Source organism: Lepidothrix coronata, unplaced genomic scaffold (assembly GCF_001604755.1).
Source record: "Lepidothrix coronata isolate B3197 unplaced genomic scaffold, Lepidothrix_coronata-1.0 Scaffold17, whole genome shotgun sequence".
Classification (NCBI taxonomy): domain Eukaryota; kingdom Metazoa; phylum Chordata; class Aves; order Passeriformes; family Pipridae; genus Lepidothrix; species Lepidothrix coronata.
The window spans coordinates 3,990,513-4,012,077 of NW_016690197.1; the positions used below are offsets into that span (position 1 = coordinate 3,990,513).

Genomic DNA, 21,565 nt, shown 5'->3' on the forward strand with positions numbered 1-21,565 from the left:
TCCGGGGGTGGACGAGGCCGCCCCCCCCGGCCCGCGGTGGCCCGGCCCGGCCCCGCCCCGCCCGCGGCGGCCTTAGCGCGGGGGCCGCGCCGGGGGCAGAGCACGCACCGAGCGATGGCGGCGGCGGCGGAGCGGGGACGCGATGGCAGCTGCCACTTCCAGCGCTCCCGCCTCATATGGATGGTCGCCATCATCTTCGGCATGGTCCTCCTCGGCGTAAGGAGCGGCGGGGGGGGGAGCGGGGCGGGCGGGACGTCGGTCGGAAGACGCGCGGTGCGTGGGGCAGGCTCCCTGCGCCGTGCCGGTGTCCGCGGGAAGGGCTCTTCCTAAAAATAAGCCGGCAGCAAAAGGAAACTAAACGTCCTACTTTGGCCAGGCCAGGCAGTGAGGAGGCTGGAGGGAGCCATGGAGGGAGTCCAGAGGGAAAAAGCAGTGGGATTGGGAGGCGAGGCTGTGGCGGTGAGGCCACATCCCGGGCGCCGTTGGCGGTGGCGGTGCCCTGGGAGAGGGGTCCACCGTTCCCAAAACTGACCGCGCCGAGTATCGGCACAGCTCGCTCCGGGACAGCCCTGGGGCATGTCAGTCCGTAAAGTGCATTTGCAGACTGTAGGAACTGACGGCGTGGTTGGAAAATTGGCGAGCCTCTGAAACCAGACATCAACTAAGATAAGTCGGATTGCTGGAGCAGGGATATTAACAACAGTTTTGAGATATCTGACAAGTTTATCAAAGTCATCCTTTCACATGTTTTCCTTCTATTTGGGTTTTCTAAACGTAAGAACCACCGCTGAAAAAATGATGGTCAAGGCAGGCCAGGCAGCTCACCGAACAGCTTTTGGACTGTTTCAAGAAACAGAATGCGCTTTAAGCAAATTCCCTGTTTAAATGCATCATCTTGCCACGTCCTTGGCACAGCTATGTTTAAGCGTAGTTAGAAACTGGAGCATTGATACCAGAGTGTGAACCTTGGTCTAGCCTAGCGTTCACCTTACATCCCCAGTGGACTCTGCAGGGCACAGCTCACTGACCGCCTGCTTCTCCTCCACGGCTTGGTAAAAGGCAGGTGGGCACTGGCAAACACTGCACACAGCTCAGCGACAGGAAAGAAACCTGGAAGCAAACCATGTGCATCTTTGGTCTTGGGACAGCAGTCATCTTCTGCACCCTGTTCAAAACAGAAGAAAATCTGGTATTTTCTTTTTTAAGGGACAAAAGAAGAAAGACTGATCCCCTAGTTTTAGATAGTTATTCCTACTAAACAGTTTAGTCATTGTTTGAATTCTTCAGGTCAGTTTCCTCACATTGTCTTCTTTAGGACAGAGACAATGCGTTTTTTGCGGCTGCCATGTCTAATGGGTAATGAGCTTACAACTGAAATGCCACTTAATGTGCAGACGCACTCTTGGTACCCAGACAGCAACCTTAAGCTTATCCCTTGGCATCTTGTATGTCAAGAGAAAGAAATTTCATAGTTTGAATCTTTTTAAGTAAGTGTGCTTTCAAAGGCCAGTTGCCTTGTTGAAGAATATGGATCTGGGACAAGGTTAATGGAATGAAAGAGTTTAAATACTATGAATAAATAAGCCCTAAACCACGGTTGATGGACATGGGGGGTGGGGAGAGCAAAAAGAAAGCTCATTAAAGTTTAAATTGATAGTAATTCTACTTTGAAGTAAGCTAACTAAATTTTTTTTTTTTTTTTTAGTGGGTGACACTTTGGCCTTCGACTATACCTTATAGTTATTTGGGAATATTTGGTACCTTCCTTAATTATTTAGTGGAACACCACCACAAGTGGGTATGCTACATGTAAGTTATATTTGACTATATTATTTTGCCTGTCTCTGTCTCTTGTGCTTAGTCTGTGTTAACAAGCTTTCCTGTAACCCAATCGTTAATTAGATTTAAAGAGCTCTCCTTTCAAGCTCATTATAATTAAGGATGTGGGATAAAAAGTATGTAGAAGACTACATAGGCTAAGACCAGTATGAAAGTTTAAAAATTCAGCTTAGAATTTGGCATCAGTGATGTTATAGCAAGAAAGGGAAAAAATGTTAAGATACTACTTTTGACAACAGTTGTTTGTCCATTTGTAAAGTTGTATTTGTACCACCTCCTAAAAGTGGTGCTTTTCTCAAGTTGTTACCTGAGTAGTCCAGTTCTTTCTTTAGGATTCTTCTTTTTCCAGTTTCAATTAAAGAACATTTTCTACCCTCGTACTCACTTATCCTGATCCTGTCCCCATGCGAAATAACCTGCTGGACAAACTGCATAGTGCTAATTAACATAAGAGCTGGAAAATATTTCCTTGTGAGCAGGTCTGTCACTTGCTGACTTCCTGTAAAGACAAATCAGCAGGGCTTTCTCACTTATTTTACCATGCATCATGTAGAAGATGAACCTTCATCTTTGCTTTAGCACCTTTTGCTTTAGCAATGTATTGAATTGAGCTTAACTGAATATCCTGTGTAACTTTTTATTTTTAAAAGCTTCCATATGAAAATTGGTAGACCGAGTTTGACTCATCGAGTCATATTATATATTCTGAATCTATACACACAGTTGTTTTCATAGAACTAAATCTATAAAAACTGAAGTAGCTCCTTAGGACCACTAAAAATACTCACATAAGTAAAAGGATAGATTTTGCATGCTTAGCTAAGATTAACTTGTACTGCTTTCACTAAGCATTTGTCTTTTTGGCTTAATCTAAGTGCTGAAAGTTTTGGAAGCCTGCAGTGGATACTTGAAATAGCAGGTTGAGGGATATTACATGAGCTACAGTTCCTCTGATTTTCTGAGTGGACTTCAGTTTCTTTTAAGTGCACACATATTTTTTTCTAAGATAAAAAATACCCCTCCTTTTCTACGTTAAAGTAAGATGTCACTTCTATGCTTCCAGGTTTATATTGTCTACATAATGCATCTTGGATACAACCATCTTTTCCCTAATTTTCAGCAAAATAAAACATGTTTTCTTTCCATTAGGTTCTGGGTATCCTGGTTGATTCACATAGTAGAAGCCCTCTACGGTATTAAGTTATGCCAGTAAGTTGTTCCCTCCTTTGACTCCGACACAGGTTCTCTGAAAAGGATCTTTGGTACAAGTGACATAAGCTGATTTTGGTGGTTCTCAGCAGCAGTATGAATTCAGAGCATACTGATAAAATTCTGGCTGCAGTGATAGTTTGCTGACCTCCACAACTGGTTACTGCAGATTCTTCTAGTGGTTACTGTTGTACAGGGAGGCAAAACCGAGGGGTGGCAACTTGCAGAACTGGCAGCAGCAAGGTTTGCCAGAGCTTGTCTGTCTGCCTCTGAGCTCCCTGTTCATGGGGTACCACTGCTCCTCAGGGAGCAGAGGGAACAATAGATAGTGTAGAAATAGTCTGATAACTTCGGGTGTTACAACTTTATCAGATCTTACCTCATCAGAATTTCAATACTGCTAATTACCCACTTTAACAATTGCATCTATATTGTAAGAATACAATTGGACACTTCCATTTGGGACTATTTAAGATCTACTTGTGTCTGCAGGTTTGTGGGATAAAGTACTTGGAACGATCAGACTATACAAGCAAGGCCAACTAATTCTTACAATAGGGTAACAATTTACCTGGAAAGGTGTGCTGTCCAAACATGTGGTCCTTCTGATCGTTTGAATTTTGTTTATAGTACTTCAGAAGAATGTAGATACTGGTTCTCATGCTCTAGAGAGTAGGTGGCCAGTCTGTTTGCCATCATAAAAATGGTGGTTTTCCACTTCATGTGGTTCAGTTCACAGCTGCTGTCCCAGGCTTCTCCGGTAACGGCTCTTGGAAGCAAAGGGATTTTGTTTCACAGAACGCTGTTTAAGGTGGTTCTCAAGATAGTAAAATATGGATTAATGATTTCCACCTTCAGAATGAGAGTTAGTAATATTTGTTTTATGAGGCTCTGGTTTTAAGTTATGTAGCTTTGAAGTTAAAAGTCTAGTTCTGCAGGTAGATGGGTATATTAAAGTGATTCTTTTAAGTATGAGGACACTTGACTACCAGTGAACATACCACATCAGGGTATTGTAATTAGTTTAACTAATGAAGTTTTACAGAGTAGTGTTAAAGCCCATAAGAAAGAAGGAGCACAGATGGCCTGCCCATCATTGTCTCTTCTGGCACCCTGCTGTACATGACCAGCAGTTGTACTTCTATGAGCATCAAACACCATTCATTTTTACTGATGTAAAAGTAATGTCTACTTGGCAACATCACAAAGGAGGCACAAGGGAAAACTAGTGAGGAAGGAGATACAAATTTGTTAATCAACAGTAGTACTGTCATTGGCTGTTGGCCTGTATTGCTGCATGTGGTCTATTCAAGTAAGCTCGCTTAGTAGAAACAGGTAAATTTCTTAAGCCTTAGTTCTCCAGCTTCTGCATTCATTTGGGAACACTGCAGCTGTGATTCTAAACAAAAAAGTTTTTCACATCTGGTAAGACAATTTAAGAATGAACATCTAGAAGTGTTGTGCTAACATTTGCTAGACAATCATTTTGTGTGTGTGATGCTCTGGTACTATGGACAGCTGAACTGTTCTGGACAAGGTCAGTAGAGGGAGCCTCCCTGTAAACTGGTGAGCTGGAGCACAGCTATGCTTGATGTGTTTGTTTACTACAAATGTGAAATCTTTTGGTTTCGTTGTTATATTTGTACGTGTTCCTTTCAGTAGTAGTATTTCCCAAGAACAATGAAGTGGAGAAAAAAGTGACATTTTCTGTAAAAGACAAAAAAATTCATACATGTTAACTTAAAACTAACTAACATAGGAAAACTTCTACTTCATAAATTAAGTCAGGTGTCTTCAGCCCTGTTACCTGTATTTTTCTAGCCACAAATTTAGATAAGAGTGCTTCTCCATCCTGCATTGCACAGTATTTGTCAGGTCTCTGCCCTGCTTGTATACAGTAGTATGTATAAACTGACTTATTTATTATGTAGTAATTATTTTATTAATAAGCAAATATATATTTAATTACTGTGTATTAGTTAAATGAATACAGTCAACAAGAAATTATATTCAGACTTGTGTATTAAGATTAGTATTAAGCTACTCCAGTTTCTTATAGGATTTGTTATAGGATAAGTCATTTCAAATAGCATACACTGAGATTGCAATTTGTATATTGTTGAGGAAATTATAAGAATGAAATGTCTGAAAGAACTTTTTTCTGTAGGTAGCTTAAAATCCACTAAAATCACAGGAACTGGTATGTTTAGTTAGCACAGGAAACAAGTCTCATTAGATTGGAATTAATGATGCTAAGTTGAAATGTTCTAGTCAAGTCTGAATATCCAGGATGGGTAGAGATATCTAACCTCATTTTGTGAGTATCACAGTCTAGTCTGCAGGAACATAAGTTTTTTGACCCATTTTATGCTTTTGTTAATGTTGCAGATCTAAAGGAATCACTGACCCATCAGTTCAGTTCCAATGGTTCGTTCAGACCCTTTTTTTTGGGTATGCTTCCTTTGGTCTTCTGGTGGCTTACAAACCTTCAGCCAAGAAGCAGTACTAGAAGACAGTGGAAGACGTCACTTCTCACGTTCTTCATCCTCATTTTTCAGAAAAGATCCTCACTTACATGTCTAGGTGCTGTAATTATCTAATTTACATTCCTGCTGCATGATACAGTGCCCTTCTACCCAAGCAACTCTCCTCATACTAAGCAAAACAATTAAAATTCACAGGCCCCTGTGGATAGATAAGTAGAAATTCAGCCCTTCAGTCTTGGCACTGCCAAAGTTTAATCCTATTTATTATGCAATAAGCCAAAAGTTGCTTCTCTGCAGTTTGTGACACAGGCTGTATACTCTGTCACTGACAGCTGGTAGTAGTGGTTGATAAATTACCTTTCCATGAGGAGGATTTTTCTTCTACAGCTAATTGACAGCTACAAGGCAACTTGCACCTGTTTTGCAATAGGATTTAAATTTACTATATTTCCTCTACAGTACTGGCGTTGCTGTTGTGAAAGCCTGGTCTTTGTACTTTGTTTTGTCAACTTATTTTATTCCACAAAGGATAGACCACTATATTGCTGCAAGCACATCAAAAAGACCAAGTCTCAGCTCAGGCTGAGGTGCAGTGAGCTTGGATACATAAACCATTTTAACTTGGTTTAATACATGTGCCTTAAAATTCATGCAGCATGACCTCATCTTTTGAATGAAGATTTTAATCTATGAGTTATTACAATATAAAGTAGCTTGGAGGGCAGCTTTTTTGAGAAGAAATTTATTATCTAAGGAAAAAAATTATCATTCCAAAATCCAGCAGAAAAGTTTATATTTCTGAATGAAATTAAGTGTAGTGAATAAACATATACCACTGTTTCCTAGGTGCTGGTGTTATGAAATCTGTGGTTGGGAGATCATCTTAAGCACCCTCAGAGTATTTCCTGTATGTGTAGTGAATCTTTTATCATACTGTCTTTTACTTTTGGATATTTGAACAAGAATTTAGCCTGTCTAGGTTTAGCACTTTTAAAAGTAATAACTATTTAAAGTATTAACTGGTGTCGGAGAAGTTTTACCATGCCACTTGTTGTGCTGCTGTTCTGGAAAAAAGGATAAGAATAGGTTGTTCTTGCTCTAACCAAGAGCTCCACAAGGCAGTAACAAATAACCTTGCGCCTTGTGCAGTACCTACAGACTAACACTTCTGATGAAGAAGTCTTATTCAAGCACAGGTACATCAAGTTTTTGCTTTCAGTGCATACTGAAAGCATGAAGAACTGAAGGGTTTGAAATGGTTGTTTGTTTTGGGTTTTTTTTCTTGTTTAATGGTAAACTGGTTAACATTTTGTAGAGAAGTAGAAACTCGTGTTTAGTGCCTAGAAATCCAACAGGAGTGTCAAAAGCCTGAGCTACATTTTACTGTGTAACTTGTTATCATAGTCTGTGACCCAATAAATATTTTAAAAAAGTGAAGAAGTTGTTTTTCTTTTTAATTTATCCTAGCAATAAATGTCCTTACCTAAATACATAATTTTGTATACCTGCAAATATCAGTATCCACACCTGGAACATACAGGATTAGCTGGCTCTATGCTTTAAAGAGTAAGTCCTACCCCAGTCCACCATTATCCCTACCAAAAAAATAAAAGTTTCTATGGCACTAAAAGCAGTATTGGTATAATATTCTTTGTTTCGAGATGAATTCTAATTGACTCTCTTAATGAGCCTTAACTTAAGAATATGAAGGGATAAAACAAGTAACTTTGGTTTAGCATTTTCATGGTATTGTTCCTGTACAATGGTAAAGGTGTAACAATAATGCTGAGGGCTAGTTCAAGACTTAAGAAAAATGGCAGAATACTTCTTTCTTCTCAAGAGGCATTTTTGTCTGTTCTTGTTTCCCACTATTCACTTTCCATCAGTGAGGCTGTAAATAAGGTCAGAACTACTCCACTACCTTCCTCTCCCACCACCAGCCTGCACACCAAGCGCTTGTCATGCTGACCTTCACAGCACTTCCACCTGGGCTCTGGAATGGCTGCAGGTAAATCACAGCTCTGAGAAGTTGTCTACGTGCTGTTAGACTCAACTTAATTAGAAGGGCTTCCTTTGAGAGTGGCAATGGCAAAAGCTTCTTCAGTGGAGCCCAAGGAAGCTATAGTAGAAAAATTTTATAACTGCCTTGGTTAAAAAGTATGTCTAAGTTAGAACAAGTTTTAACCAGACACTGACTTCAGCAGCATTTTTTTGAAGCTTCTCTGGGATTCTTGTTTAGCATGACAGATTTCAGCAGCTCTCTACATGGAGGTTTTTGGGCATTGCTTATCAAACTTTTTTAGAAATAGAACTACTAGATATTTATCTACCTTCAGACACTTTCTCTTCCCAACCCTTGCTTGGCAGCAGTTCAGTTTTAACACTTGTGTAAAAAAATAAACCAAACAAAACCAAGCAGTGTTTACTCTCACTCTCTGTCCCAGATCTGTAAGCAGACCAGAGGCCTGTTTTTCAGGTTCCAAGATGAGATTGTCCAGCTGAAGGTCTGAGCAGCAGGGGATAAGCAATGCTGACTGGCCTTGAGGAAAAGGAAGAAACCCACAGAATGACAAGATTCAAAATAATATTGAGATACCATTTCTGAATAGGTGTTCGTAGTGTTTCTAGCATCACAGTAAGATAAACACACCATAACACCTCACAAAATTTTTTAGTTAAAAAGAATCAGCAGAAGAAGGAATTGAGTCAGCACCTGCCACAGAGACATAATGTGCATGGCTACGATGGGCTCTTTGGAAAAACAGTGCTGGTTACACCAGGTGTAAGCTAAGCTCCAGGCTATCCTAATAGCAACAACAAAGGATTACTCTTAATCACATGGAGCAACTCTTTCCACTGCAATCAAAATGCCCTTTCCACAACAGAGGGGCAGAGCAACAGAAGTGTGTTCCCAAAGGCTGGGCTGAGCTTCAAACCATCCACACCAACACCCAGCCCGCCCTGCTTGCCAAAAGAAAACACTTGCAAACATAAGTACTTAACAAAATATTTCAAAATATTACTTCCCACTGAAAGGAAACTTACAGAAGGGCTTCAGAAGGTTTTTCAGAATGGGTATTTCTGCCAGCTAGGCTGTTGGCATCACTAAAGGGAAATAAATACTGTTTAGACATCCATTTCAAATTGGCAACAAGAAAAAAAAACAACAAAACAACTCTTGCTATGAAAGTCTGTGTGCAAGACCGGGTATGCATTATACTAATAATGTAAAGTAGATGCCAAAAAAATTTAAAACAATCATGCCTGTTTTTTCTTTGGCCTGCATTGGTGATCAAAACAATTTTTTTCATACAAGTCACAAATAACCACATCACTTAAAACAGTACTTTTATGCTGTGATTTCTTGGTAGCTTTGTTGAAGAAGAAAACACAAAGAAACTACCCAGGTCCTTTTTCACCCTTAAGTCATAATATATGGGAATATATGGAAACGAGTGTAATGTACTCCTTAAAGTAAGGCAGGTAATCCAGATCAGCATGTTTGGCAAATCACTGCTCAAATCAAGCTCTGTTGAGGAGAATCTGGATCAGGATAGGCAGCATCAGCTCAGAAACTTTGCTGAGTCTGAACAGAGACAGTAGGAGGTTTCCCACCTGTTTTCAAGAACTATTTCCAAAGCCTTCAGGGCTGTAGCTCATTTTTGTGAGGGACTTATGGAATCTTTCTCAGAATCACAATATGTTATCTTGCTTTGCCTCTATTCCATGCTGACCTAGACTTTTCTAAACACAACAGGAGTCAAATGAGCCAGCCTTTGGAAATACCCAAGTGTTGGTTAGTTAAGGACATTTAATTTCCTCTGGGGCCAGGCACTGGTCTCCCAAAGAACAACAGAGCCCAGTTAAAGCTGAGGGAAGGGCCTCCATGGTCACTGTCATAGTCTGCACTAAATTTGACCACTATAGGCAGTGTCTTTGTTGGTGGGGGATGGGGGTCAGAGTTGCAAACCTTCCACAGAAATACAATAGATTTTAGAGGAAAGTTATGGAAAGCAACTGTTAGCTCACTGATTTTAAGGTTTCCAGGCAAATGAACTTTACAAAGAAAAAATTAACCAATGCAGCAATGCTTCCATGAATGAATCTGAACTGTAGGTTCCTTCTCTGTTTATACCGCATGTTTGAATAAAGAGAGGGGAACATCAATGTCCATTTTTTAATTACAGTACTGCTGTATACGAGCCCTCGTTAACAAGGCTGTCAGTCTCACTTCATTATTTACAAGGCTACCCAGTTAAAAAATGCTTTGCTTTTTTACTTGTTCATTACAAGCTTGACCTGCACTGGTGATCAAAAGAAATTTTTTCGTACAAATAAAAATTATTCCCCAGCCTCCCAGTAGGTGATATTCACATACAAAATAAAGAGATATTTCTAGAGATTTTTTAGTGACTCCACTCATTTGAGGACTTAATGAAAACTTTTGCTCTATGGCCAACAGCCTATACATTCAATTAACCTTGTAAGCAAGATGTTTATTCAGACTGGTGCCTGTATGCAAGACCTGCATGAACAGCTCAAGGAATTACCATCATTTGTTGAAAGCAAAAGAAACAAAAAAACCCTCAGCATTTCCTTTACTGTTGCTCCTCAGAAGAGAAGTAATAATATGGCACAATTCACATACTCTACTAGACTTTACAAAGCCTCTGCAAGTCCAAACATAACTACAGCACATGCATGACTGGGAAGAAGGAGAGAAGAGAAGGAAAACAGGTATAAGGAACATCATTGTATCATTTATCAATGTACTTTGAGACCATTTCACAAAGAAAAACCACTTTAGGTGCCTCTTGAGGGAATACACAGGGAGCCAATTTACCGAATCTAGAACCATACGAGGTAAAATGTCCTTCTAAAGACTCTCTAGAACTCTTATCAGAAGGAAAACCACATTCTTCTCCAAAATTTCAAAAGTGTGAAAAAAAAGGGGTTTTTTTCATAGTTGCAAAAATCCCCCCACAAACAAGTAAACCAGAATACCTGCATTTAGAAGAGTTTTCAGACATCAACAGCACAGGGCAAGCCCCTTATATCCTTTTGGTGGATGCATTCAGGTGTGATTGATCCGGCTCTGCCCCTTAAGGACTCTTCCTTTCTTCAGACTGAAAAGCTGTACAGGCTTAGGGATCCTGTTGATCACTGTTGACATACTTCAAAACATTCATATTTTGTTAGAATATTTTCCAACCACAGCCACCGATTTTTGCTGTAGCTTTATTTAAAATAAATAAGTGCTTTTGAACCATGGGAAATTCACCTGCTCAGGGGGGTACAGCATTCAGAAGGATTCCCCCTCCATTGGGATGTAGCAAAAAGTTGGAAGCATAGGAAAGCAAAAGTTTGTAATAGAAGGAAACTCTGCAAACTTCAATATCCCATACATGGCAGACTGTTGTTAAACAAACAGCAAAGAAGGTGACAGGAGAACCAAGGCCATCAAATAAATGACTGGCAGGAATTACAGCCCAACCTCACAGTCTTGCAGTTTCCTTTTCCAGTCACTAAACCACATGCCTAGGTTTGGGTCTAGCAAAAGTTTAATACTAACACCTCAAATGCACTCACTGCATTTTAGGATGGGAAGATCTAACACATGTTTCTGGATCTTCCATAAGCAGTGTTCTAGAAGGCAAGTTGCTGCTTGTGAGGACATGCCACCTGCATGGGGAGATGAACTGCTCCTGATGCTGCACAAACGTACTGGCAGAGCTTTAGATGTTAATCCAGAGCTAACAGGACCTGGCTGAAGAAATTAAGGAATCAATGTGGGAAGAGATTTTGTTTCAATTAAAGGTACACCTTGTTTGCATCAGTCCTTGGAAGAAGTCATGCTGTGCCTCTGGCAAACTGTGAAAGCATAGGGCAGCTCCCAAAGCTAAGAAGCTTAGCACTGGTGGAATTACCTGGGTGAAAGCATCTTCTTCCACTGAAGATAAGTACATGCATTTTAGCTGGTGGTCTGCTGCACCCTGAAATTGAGGGACTGATTTACCAAAGTTCATGGTACTTACTATAAGTATCCCCGAGGCCCAATTCACCAGACATCACGGACCTCACTCACCCACACAAGCCCAGCCCAAGACACCTCTGCTCCCAGACTCTACACATTGCCCAGGAACACAGCCAGGTACAAGCGAGGCAGTGTTTGCAGCTGGGCTAATACATGAAACAGAACCTCCTTCTAAGCCAGTGAGGAGAGATCCTTACCTAGCCATGCTGGGGAGCACCCCAGAAATCTCCCATCGCACTCCACAGGGCAAGAGCAGCCACACTGCCCAGCTGTGCTCACCTCCTTGGCAGCTCAGAGCTCCCTCCGTGCACAAATGATGGGGATTTTGTGTCAACGTCAAGGACAGACACAGGAAAGAAAATAACTCTGATTTTTTTAATATGAGACTGCTATCAGTACCACGAGAGAATGACAAATCTTTCCTTGCTGAGGTGGCAGAGCACAATTTTAATTATTTTTCAAATAAATACAATGCTTATATTTATGTTTTGCTGATTTAATAATTTGAGAAATGTTTACATAGCCATTAAAGTTATTTTTTCAAGGTACATAAGAACATTCTATAAAAATTCTTTAAATAAAACATTCAAAACCACATTATTAGGTCTTTGAAATGCCACAGATCTTATTATATTTTATAATGCAAAAAGGTTAGTAGCACAGCTATTTCATTACTCTTTCCAATTGCATATATTCCTTTAAACATTTAATTTTGATATTTTTTTCCCCTTGGAAGATATTAATTTTATCTTTGAAGCCAATGGACTTGAATAAAGGCAATACAGAATGATAATCAATTCTGTTTCATTATATTCACATATAAAGTGTTTATCACTGGAGAGTGATTTAGACTTTTATGTATGTTCATGCTTAAAACAATAAAAATAAAATCAAACTGCACATATCAAGTTTGACATTTTAAGTACCTTCTAGACATCACTTTCCTTTCTCTCCCCCCCACACCCCGAACACACTTTCAAAATCCTGTGGTGATTTCAAGCGCATCGATTTTTGGTTCCTCTGTCTGCTACATCTTCTCGCCCCAGTTTTGTGAAGACTGATTAGAAAGGAAGTCGTTAATGCTCTGAGCTTCTAAAAAAGAGTCCAGGATAATACAAGACCATAAACCAAGTACTCAGACAGCAGAAGCCACTACTGAGAACATTGGTTATTAAGTCCCATTTTCTTCTCATGTGGATACCTGAGACATCCTCAACATTTCCTGAGAGTTTTGCAAAAGACATGAGGAGGTAATTATACCCTTATTTACAGTGATTTTACATTTTTGATGATGTTGTTTGTTGCTTGTTTCAATGGAAGTAGCAATTATGTAATATATAGTCTGTCATCTATTTCCATACAGATTTCTTAAACTCTTCTGACCATGAAGAGAGGAGCTGTGTCTGACAGGCTTTGATTTGCAGGACCAAAGCCTATACCCATCATACTGGATGGCAAGAAGGGAACAAAACTAACCTTTGGGGCATCAATACTTTTCAGTTTCATGTGCAAACCAATATGGTTCTTCCAAATCCAGACCAAATCAGTGAACTTCTATTTTTTGTCCACCACTGTGAGACTCTATACTCCTGCTTCTTCATGAGCCACAATAAGAAGGAACAGAGTATTGATCCCCTGCAGCCTGTGAGGATGCTCACTCTGCTGGATTTTCCCCTGAGCTTTTGCTAGGGCACTGCTAAATACATAATATTTATTTTATATACCTATTTATAAACTTGATGCTAGAAGCAGGATTAAGATCTCTCATTAAAATACCTATACCCAAAATTTTGGTAAATCCCAATTAAATTCAGCGTATTTGCTCTGTGGTAGCTGGGCTTACATAAAATTTTGCCCAAATGGAAAAGCAACCATTGTACACACATTTGGAAGTAAGCCTGAATTTCTGTTACATTTCTTACCATCCCACTCTGTTATATTATCAGTAGGTCTCTGCCTGTAGTGATGAAATGGTATTTAGGTCAATGTGTTCTTTGTTAATTGTATTAGCCATGTGCCTAAGACTTAGGCTTCCTCTTTTCCCAGCACTGCCTCTGGCTATTAACATGTGGTCTTTAAATATATTTCACTCTTAACTGTGTACTTAATCTGTCAGGTGAGATGGATAGAGTCTGTTTTAGACAGACTAAGATGATCAGTGGAATGCTAGTTACAAAATTCACATGGGTGGAGAGATCCCTTTTTATATAGAAACACAAGCCATTTTATATACTACTTTTTATACTGAGTCTCCAAAAATTGAGGAGAGAATTACATTTGTGTTCTGTGTATCAGGTCTAATTGTATTCAAAACACTTTTTTTTTTTTTTATTTCTGCAACATATTTTGGAATCTTATTTTGTAAATTGGATCATTTTCCCTTGGAAAAAAAAACAATATTGGCTTTTATCTTCCAATGAGTTTTTTTGCTTTTGTTTAAATCACATTTTATTAGCATAATTTTTCCTCACATGATAGCAAAGATAGAACAGAAGTGTGTTCAAACACACATGTATATACCTCCTGAAGCAGATTTATCAAATGGAAAACTGCTTCTGGCTTGGAAACAGAAAATTTCTGTACTAGCAGTATGGCAAAGTCCAGCAGAAGGAGCTGTATTACTTTAACTAGGAGCATCAAAATCAGAAGACCTTTGAGAGATCTATATTCAGATGTAAAGAGAAATGCCTTCTCCCTGTTTATTTACTGAGTATCATTGGATTCTACACACTAGCCAAAATCCAGCCAGCCAGCTGATAAAGAATTATTGAATTCCAACACCAGCAGAGACTAGAAGTTTCCCTTAGCTAAGCTAAAGTCTTGCATTTAACTTTTTTTCCCATAGACATTCACTACGTTTTGAGCAGGAAATAAATATCCTGAAACTATTTGCTAACTGTTCAGCTTTGAAAGATAACGTGTTCTGAAAGCCTCAAGATTAGGGCTCTGTAAAATACTTGTCAGAGGACTCTGGTCCCTTCCCTTGGGCTGTGCCCATCACCGCTGAGTCCAGGTAGTTGTGGGGTAGCGTTCCAAGAGCGCATTCCTCAGCTGGGCTGTGTGGATCTTGTCTCTGGTCTCTACAGTGCAGATGACCTGGAAAAAGAATTAGGACCATTCCTGATGCATGGCAGCAATCTCAGACAAAGGCATTTCCAACTTAATCCTAAAATACAGTCGTAAAAACAAAACAATCAGTTCAACATAAAACCTCTGGACCTCACATCTCCTGTCTACGCAGGTAAGAAAACTGACATTGCAGATATCTGGGGCTCATCCAGTCCTTCTGCGTGGTCATAAAACCTTCCAAAAGCCCTACTTTATTGCCTTCAAAGTTTAAAGAAGACAGGTTGATCCTCTGCTGGCTCCTGGGCAAGAATGCTTGTCTGCTCTTGGCCTCCCTGAAGTCATCTGTTAGTAGCTTCTCTTTTCTGTTCCCTGGGGTATGTACGTGGCACTGCTGCCACCTCACCACCTCTGACTCTTACCTCACCACATTTCCATATTTCTAGGAATTATTTGTTCCAGTGCCTCCATCCTTCAAGCTTTTTATATTCTCCTCCTCCTCTTCTCACTCTTGGAGTTATTCTCCTGTACTTTTTAATCTCTTCAGTGTTTTGACTAGTTTCATCTCCTCATGCACCTTCTTGCTTTATTCTGATTTTTGTTTGCTTACTGCATCACCTCTAGTTTTCTGTTACGGGTGTTCTGCTGCTAAATCAAACTAATCTCAGGCAAAAATAATCTTGAAAGTTTATTTAATTCTTCACTTGCCTCCACAAATACTGTTGACAATCCTGTCATGCAGCCACTGAAGATAATAACTTCAATGTCATTTTTTAAATTCTTCTATAATCTCTCTTTTCTACATACTCACATCTCTGCCACATCACTTGAAAATCTGGGCGCTACCAAAGATGCGGCACCAATGTGAAGGTGCAGAAGGAAAATTATACCTCACAATTTTAGACTGCTAACTTCCATCACAGCTGGTCCTACTGGAATTATCACTGATGTTGAAAGTACCACGTGGCAAAAAAGACCTCACAGAAACATGGAAATCTAGCAAGGAAAGATCCAAGATGAGTCATGGTGCAAGTACACAGAGTTCATTATAACAGGCAAATCTACTGAGAATAGAGAAACAACTGATGGTGGGCTGCTAGAGACAGATGCCCTGTATAATGCTGCTGTCAGAGCTGCATCCTTTTCAGAAAGTAACAAGGCAAAAAACGAAATTTTGTCTAATCAAACAGATTTCTAAATAAGAACTTTGTGAATTCATGTTTCCTGGAACGATCTTAAAATAACAATAAATCTTTAGTAAAACCGTTGAATGAAAGGATAGAACACTAACACTCCAGGTTGTTCTAAACAGCCATGAGCTCACTTAATTAGAAAATTGGCTACAGCTTCTTAAATATCCATCATGAAATAAGCCACATTTCTGATCTGGTCTTGTAATTCTTTGCCTCTTGTGCTGAACATAGTTCTATTCTTTTGGTTCTTTGGAATGCAAATTGGATGCTAATTTCTTCCTCCTCCAAAAAAAGTGGGATTTAGTCTCAAGAGGGGGACAGGCATAGAGGACAATTAATAATGAGGGAAGATGAGAGAACACGAAGATTGGGAAAAATATCTAAAGGCACCGATGTACCAATACCCATTATCCACTCCCTGGTTCACATAAAATCCCTAAAGCTTTGCAACCATATCTTCAAGAGCACACACTCATCTCTCATGGAGTCTGTAATTAAAAAAAGCAACATTTTCCCTCTGCCGAAGCAATCATGCCTGCTTTGTCCTGAGTGAATCAATTGCTGCTCTTGGAACCAGTCTGAACTTGCCAGGTTCAACCTTGAATGTCTGTCAGCGAGCAGTTGCTCTGCACTGGGTGCCAGCATGGGAAGGCATTTTGATTTATAGAACTAACTATCCTCTCTGCCTTTTCCTTTCTGCTAATGATTGAAGCCAGATAGCCTTGGCTAGATCAGAGTCAGAGACCTTGTAAACAGTTTGGATAAATACTGTCCTTTTGTTCTGTGCATGCATTGCATCCAACATGTGATCTGAGAGATAATACCTTGTAGTGTATCCTAAAGTAGTAACAGCAAGAGCAGCGACAACAAACAACTCCAGAAATTTACCCGATTTTTCACACTTGTCAAATTGAGGAACAGAGAACATTTGCTCACAGCAGGAGGGAAGAGAGAATCACACTCTACCTCACAGCAGCTACAGATCTCAACAGCAAGGAAGGCAAGAATTTATTTTCTTGCTCAGATTAAGCCAATTTACACTGCAGTTTTATTTTCACAGAACTGCTCTCTCTTACTTGCTTCACCTGGGACGTATAATTTACATGAGTGACTAACAGGGCAATCCTCATATTCATGGGGAGGTATATGAGTTTGTATCTATCTAGGATAAAGAGTCACCCAGCTACTACTTGCTACAGGAGGTTGTCTGTCTGTTGACGAGCTAAGAGTAAGTGCTCCAAAGCGCTCTTATTTAAGAACAAATGACAAAACCTATTGCCTGATGTTTCTTGTACTCCAGGCAAGATAACCTATGACAACTAGAGAAAAAATTACTTTGAAATTTACTTTTACTTCAAACTCAGTAGCCCTCAAAACTATACATGGGATTTTTGATCCTGCAGAGCTCTTATTGGCTGCAGGGCCACATATGCACAGTAGACCTTTCTTTCCTGTATATCAAAAAGTTCCACAAAACCAACAACATTTTATGCATTTCTCTCCCATATATTATATCCTTGCTGGATTAAAGAAATAAATATAAAATTGTCTGGTCCAGTAAGACCACTAAAATAACCAACCAGATGGTTCTTGTACTGTATTTAGAGTTCCGCCCCCTGTGTCAGGTAATCTGAAGATTGATTCCAGCCTAAGGGTTTAGGTAGCCTGATGGATTTTTTTGTAGCAAGCCTACAAGTAGTTGAAGACAGAAGAGACTTCACTGAATATTGATGGCTTGTGGGTTTTATTTAATGACCAGGAATAATTGAGAGAGTAGGACAAAGGCAAAAAAAAAAGATAAAGCAAAAAATTGATCACAAGTTATTACTGTGCAACACCAAAGTCCAGATGTATAAATTCACATACTTATAGGAATTAAATTGATTTCAAAGAGAAGAAAGTTCATAACTTCACAAGGGGAAGAAATTTGAAAAGTTCTGTGCTGAGTATAGTGGGCACTTCTACTCCCTTTTAACCGCAAGTTTCATAATCGGGGCACCTTGCCTTTTTTTAAAAATGAGTTTGGTATGCCTCTCGGCTCCCTGATGCCTCCTATCTGTAGGCTGTGTGTGCAAATAAAGATTTTGGGTGGGCATACTTAGCCAATGTTGGAGAATAGAAAGAATGTGAGCAGTATTGCTGAGTCAAGAGGTTTCAGTCTTTTGTTCTTTTCCGGGTTCCATGTAAAAGTAGATCCTAACTAGTTAGTGCAGTTCTTTATGTCTTTAACTCATCCTTTGAACCTTAATTTCTTCAGTCCTAGACACCATATTCATCATCTTTTTCTAAGATGTTGTTGTTGGAGAATTCACATAACTTAATATTCATGATACACCACATTTAGCAATATTATAGGTTTGTTTGAATGAAAATCACTGGAGTTAGGAATGAAAACTTTATTTATATAGGCTAGTTTCAGTTTTATATTTAAAGCAAGGGGTTTAATTTCTATTCGAAAAAATTAGCCACTGGGCAATTTTCTGATTTATTCAGTAAACACCCAGTGTAGGTTACTGAACATTACAGATTATTTGGTAACAGCACTTCGGTTTATGGTTTGGGGATCAGTTGCCAGATAGTCCCCAAGGTCAGAGCGATGGAACGCTTGAGAAAGAATGTAACAGCTGTCACTTGGTTGTGCAACCTGAGCCCTTATCTTTTGGCATATTCGTGCAGTCAGGTTGGTGAGCAGGAGCACGAACGAGCGACTGACACATTACGTAAATCAGATAATAATCCAACAGGTCTGCTCTTACCCTCCCCAGAGCAGGGTTCTAATTTCTACAACTAGGGCAGGATATTCTGTACCTTGTTAGTCTGCTCTGGAATGCCATTAAAGACCATGACCGAATTCTTTTGGAGGCCTCAGAAGAAATGCATTGTTGAACTTCCCACTCCAAGTGTCTCCATTTCGTAGTTGGGGAAGTGAAGCATGGAAACACAGCCTTGCCCAGGGTCATGCAGGAAATGCTTTAGGAATGATAACATTCTTCTCATAGCTGTACAGCTGCCTGCTCCTCTGTATTTGCTTCACAGGGCAAAAACATGGAATATGTTGGCAACTGGGGACTCTAGCCCAAAATACTCCCCTCCAGCCTTTTACAAAATACAAGTTGGCCCAAAGGAATTTACTCATATTGATCAGAGCAGACTAAAATAATTTACTGAGTTCTGGCCTGAGGTGAATAAACTATGTGGAAAGAAAAGGTATTACACCACACAGAGCAAGCCAGGAACTCCAGCACCACTGGGATAACGAGCAATGTTACTGAAAAGGCAACATTTGATTTATGAATTAGAATTTTCTTGCCCAGTCAGAGGGAGGAGTGATGTGAGGGATCTTCTTTTTACAACTAATCTCTTCTGAGTTATTTAAAACCACGGCAGAGTGATGCTCCCTAGAGGTTTGAAGTGAACGGACCAGACAAGCACACAGCATGAGACAGAAGGGAGGTCAGAGGGAGCACTGCCACCAAAGCTGCTCCACAAAGCTCCTGGGGCACTTCAAGACCCTGCAGGCCTTCACTGCTCTGTTCCAGGATGCTCCTGTACCTGCCAGTCTGATTACACTACAGTTTCTGTGGTGAGAAGGAGACTTTTCTAGAAAATTGATGAGCTCAAAGATATTTTATTTCAACTGGGTTGCCTGAATCCAAAAATGAGACACCCCTTAAGCAGGCAAGATGCTGATCTACAGCAGAGCCTTGCATGGCTTCATAGCAAAGACTGTCCTTACCTTATTAAGGTGTTTATTGATTTTTCTCATTGACTTCTCTCTGAGTCAATAATAATAATATGAAATTAAAGGAATTGAAATCGTTATAAAGAGGTTTACAGATGGAAGCAATTTAAGTGATAAATTGTCCCAATTTAATCTGAGGAATATTACTGATAGAGAATAGAGAAAGTTCTCAGAGGCAAGTTGTAGCTTCCTCCCATGAACTGGATAATCCTTTAGACCTCTGCATCCAGTTAACTGGTGACACCAGCTGATTTTTTTCATTAGCTCTGATTTTTATTTCTGTCTAGATATTCCCAGTCATCTAACCTGCTTCAATAGCTATAAAATGTGAAGCCTACCAGATTGATTATTTGTATGATTTGCTAAGAGTTATCTATTTCAATATAGGGACTTTGAAAGTAATTTCCTAACTGCTCAGGTAAGAGTGAAGTAGGGTGTAGTCCTCTGCAAGAAAGAAATCCAGCACAAGTCACAAGGGAAGAGAATCTAAACTGGAGGAATAAGCAGGCAGAATCCTACAGAAACTCTCATATTGTTCCAAAGAACATGACCAGCTGATCCCACTGTATAAGGCACTTCATTAAGAATCAGCTTAATCTAATATAGCCATATTCCTTCCTTTTTTTATAATAAAAAAATCTCTTATTTTTGCCAGTAAAACATTTCAAAAGTTATTTTTCCAGAAGTGCAATTTGAACATAAAGTTTCATTTGGAAAGTCCTTACTCCTCCATGAAGTCAGACTATCAGCAAGGATCTTCCCACAGAGTGTTCCAAGCATGCATTAGATGAATAAACACTAACTGAGAAAGGCATTTCATTAGAATGAAAAAAAAAAAAAAAAACGAGCAGCTCTATCTTCCTGATAAGCAGTGACAAGTTTCTCTTCTTTGGAAATGAAGGGGTAAATCTAAAAAAATTATTAAATACTGAGACGACAATCTTGACAGGACTGATTTAGTGCTTCGAATAAGCAACTACACTTACTGCTCTGTTCTGTCAAACACTTTATCTATATCCACAGTCAAAAGTATGCATTACAGTTAGAATGGAGTGGGTATAGCTGTAATGCCTTATTATTACCACCAGTTCAATATATGGTCATTTTGATTCTTGGTTCAGATTTTAATGCATGCTTAATTTTATGTGGTGAGATTTACACTGATAAAAATGCTGAAGTTCATTTCAGGTTTGCTTTAGTAGCAAATGTTTAAAATGCTTTGATGACACAGGGCTTTGGCTCTTAGAAACAACAAAGAAAAAAGCAAAACCTCCCTCATGTGTATTAGCTTTACTATGAAAATAAATATTTTTTCTGTGTCTGGTTAGAGCAAATTCATTTTGATGCTGAAAGATAAATCCTGTATTTTGTCCTTTTTGATTACACTTGTTTTAGTTTTCAAAGAAAAGCCTTCCAGTTCACTAGGTGTCACCAGATAAAGCTGCCTCCAAAGGCACTGAGGTCTGTACGTCTGTGTCACTACTTTGTTCTTCACATCTGATTATCCAGTAGCCTCTCCCAGACTGATTAAAAGACATCATGCAAATCCAACATCCAATTAAAATATTGAGGAATGCAAATTCCTCTCTTTCACCCTTCTGTAGTACAATACTGTTAGATTCTCGAAGTGGACAGTCAGTGAAATCACATTGTATTTAAAGGGCAGAGAATAGCACATGGCACTGTTTTCATTCAGGGCCTATATTTACTACATGTTCTGATACAATTGCCTCGTTGGGAGAGGTTGCAAGAGCAATGGAAAGTTGTTCTAACATTCTCAGTTGAAAACCAAGACAGTGGATGTCATTTATTTTACTTAGTAGCGGTAACAAAAACTACAAGCCTCACTTCAAAAAAATTGCACTGACAACTTTAGAAGAGTAACAGGGTTTGTTGAAACTCACCTTGAGTGAAAAGGGTTTTCAGAGCTAAGTCACTCGCTCACTCAGAGGGATTTATCTACCTCTGCAGTGTCATGCTATCCCCAAGTTACCCA

At 39.5% G+C, this 21,565-nt stretch overlaps 2 protein-coding genes across 5 annotated transcripts in view; one reads left to right on the top strand and one right to left on the bottom strand.

The window, feature by feature from the left end:
• Positions 1 to 70: 70 nt before the first annotated feature.
• Positions 71 to 6,971, top strand: TMEM254 (transmembrane protein 254). The gene is made up of 4 exons (XM_017807207.1): positions 71 to 216; positions 1,706 to 1,809; positions 2,989 to 3,048; positions 5,437 to 6,971. The coding sequence occupies exons 1-4, from the start codon at positions 115 to 117 to the stop codon at positions 5,555 to 5,557; spliced, it is 387 nt and encodes a 128-aa protein (XP_017662696.1). The 5' UTR covers positions 71 to 114; the 3' UTR covers positions 5,558 to 6,971.
• A 5,015-nt stretch (positions 6,972 to 11,986) lies between these two features.
• LOC108493582 (putative threonine dehydratase) overlaps positions 11,987 to 21,565 on the bottom strand; it is a 33,283-nt gene continuing 23,704 nt past the window's right edge. For all 4 annotated transcript variants that reach the window (XM_017807184.1, XM_017807182.1, XM_017807185.1 and 1 more), the window contains one exon: positions 11,987 to 14,664. In XM_017807184.1, the coding sequence (XP_017662673.1) occupies positions 14,566 to 14,664 (99 nt within the window). In that variant the 3' untranslated portion in view covers positions 11,987 to 14,565. The remainder of the gene's footprint in view (positions 14,665 to 21,565) is intronic.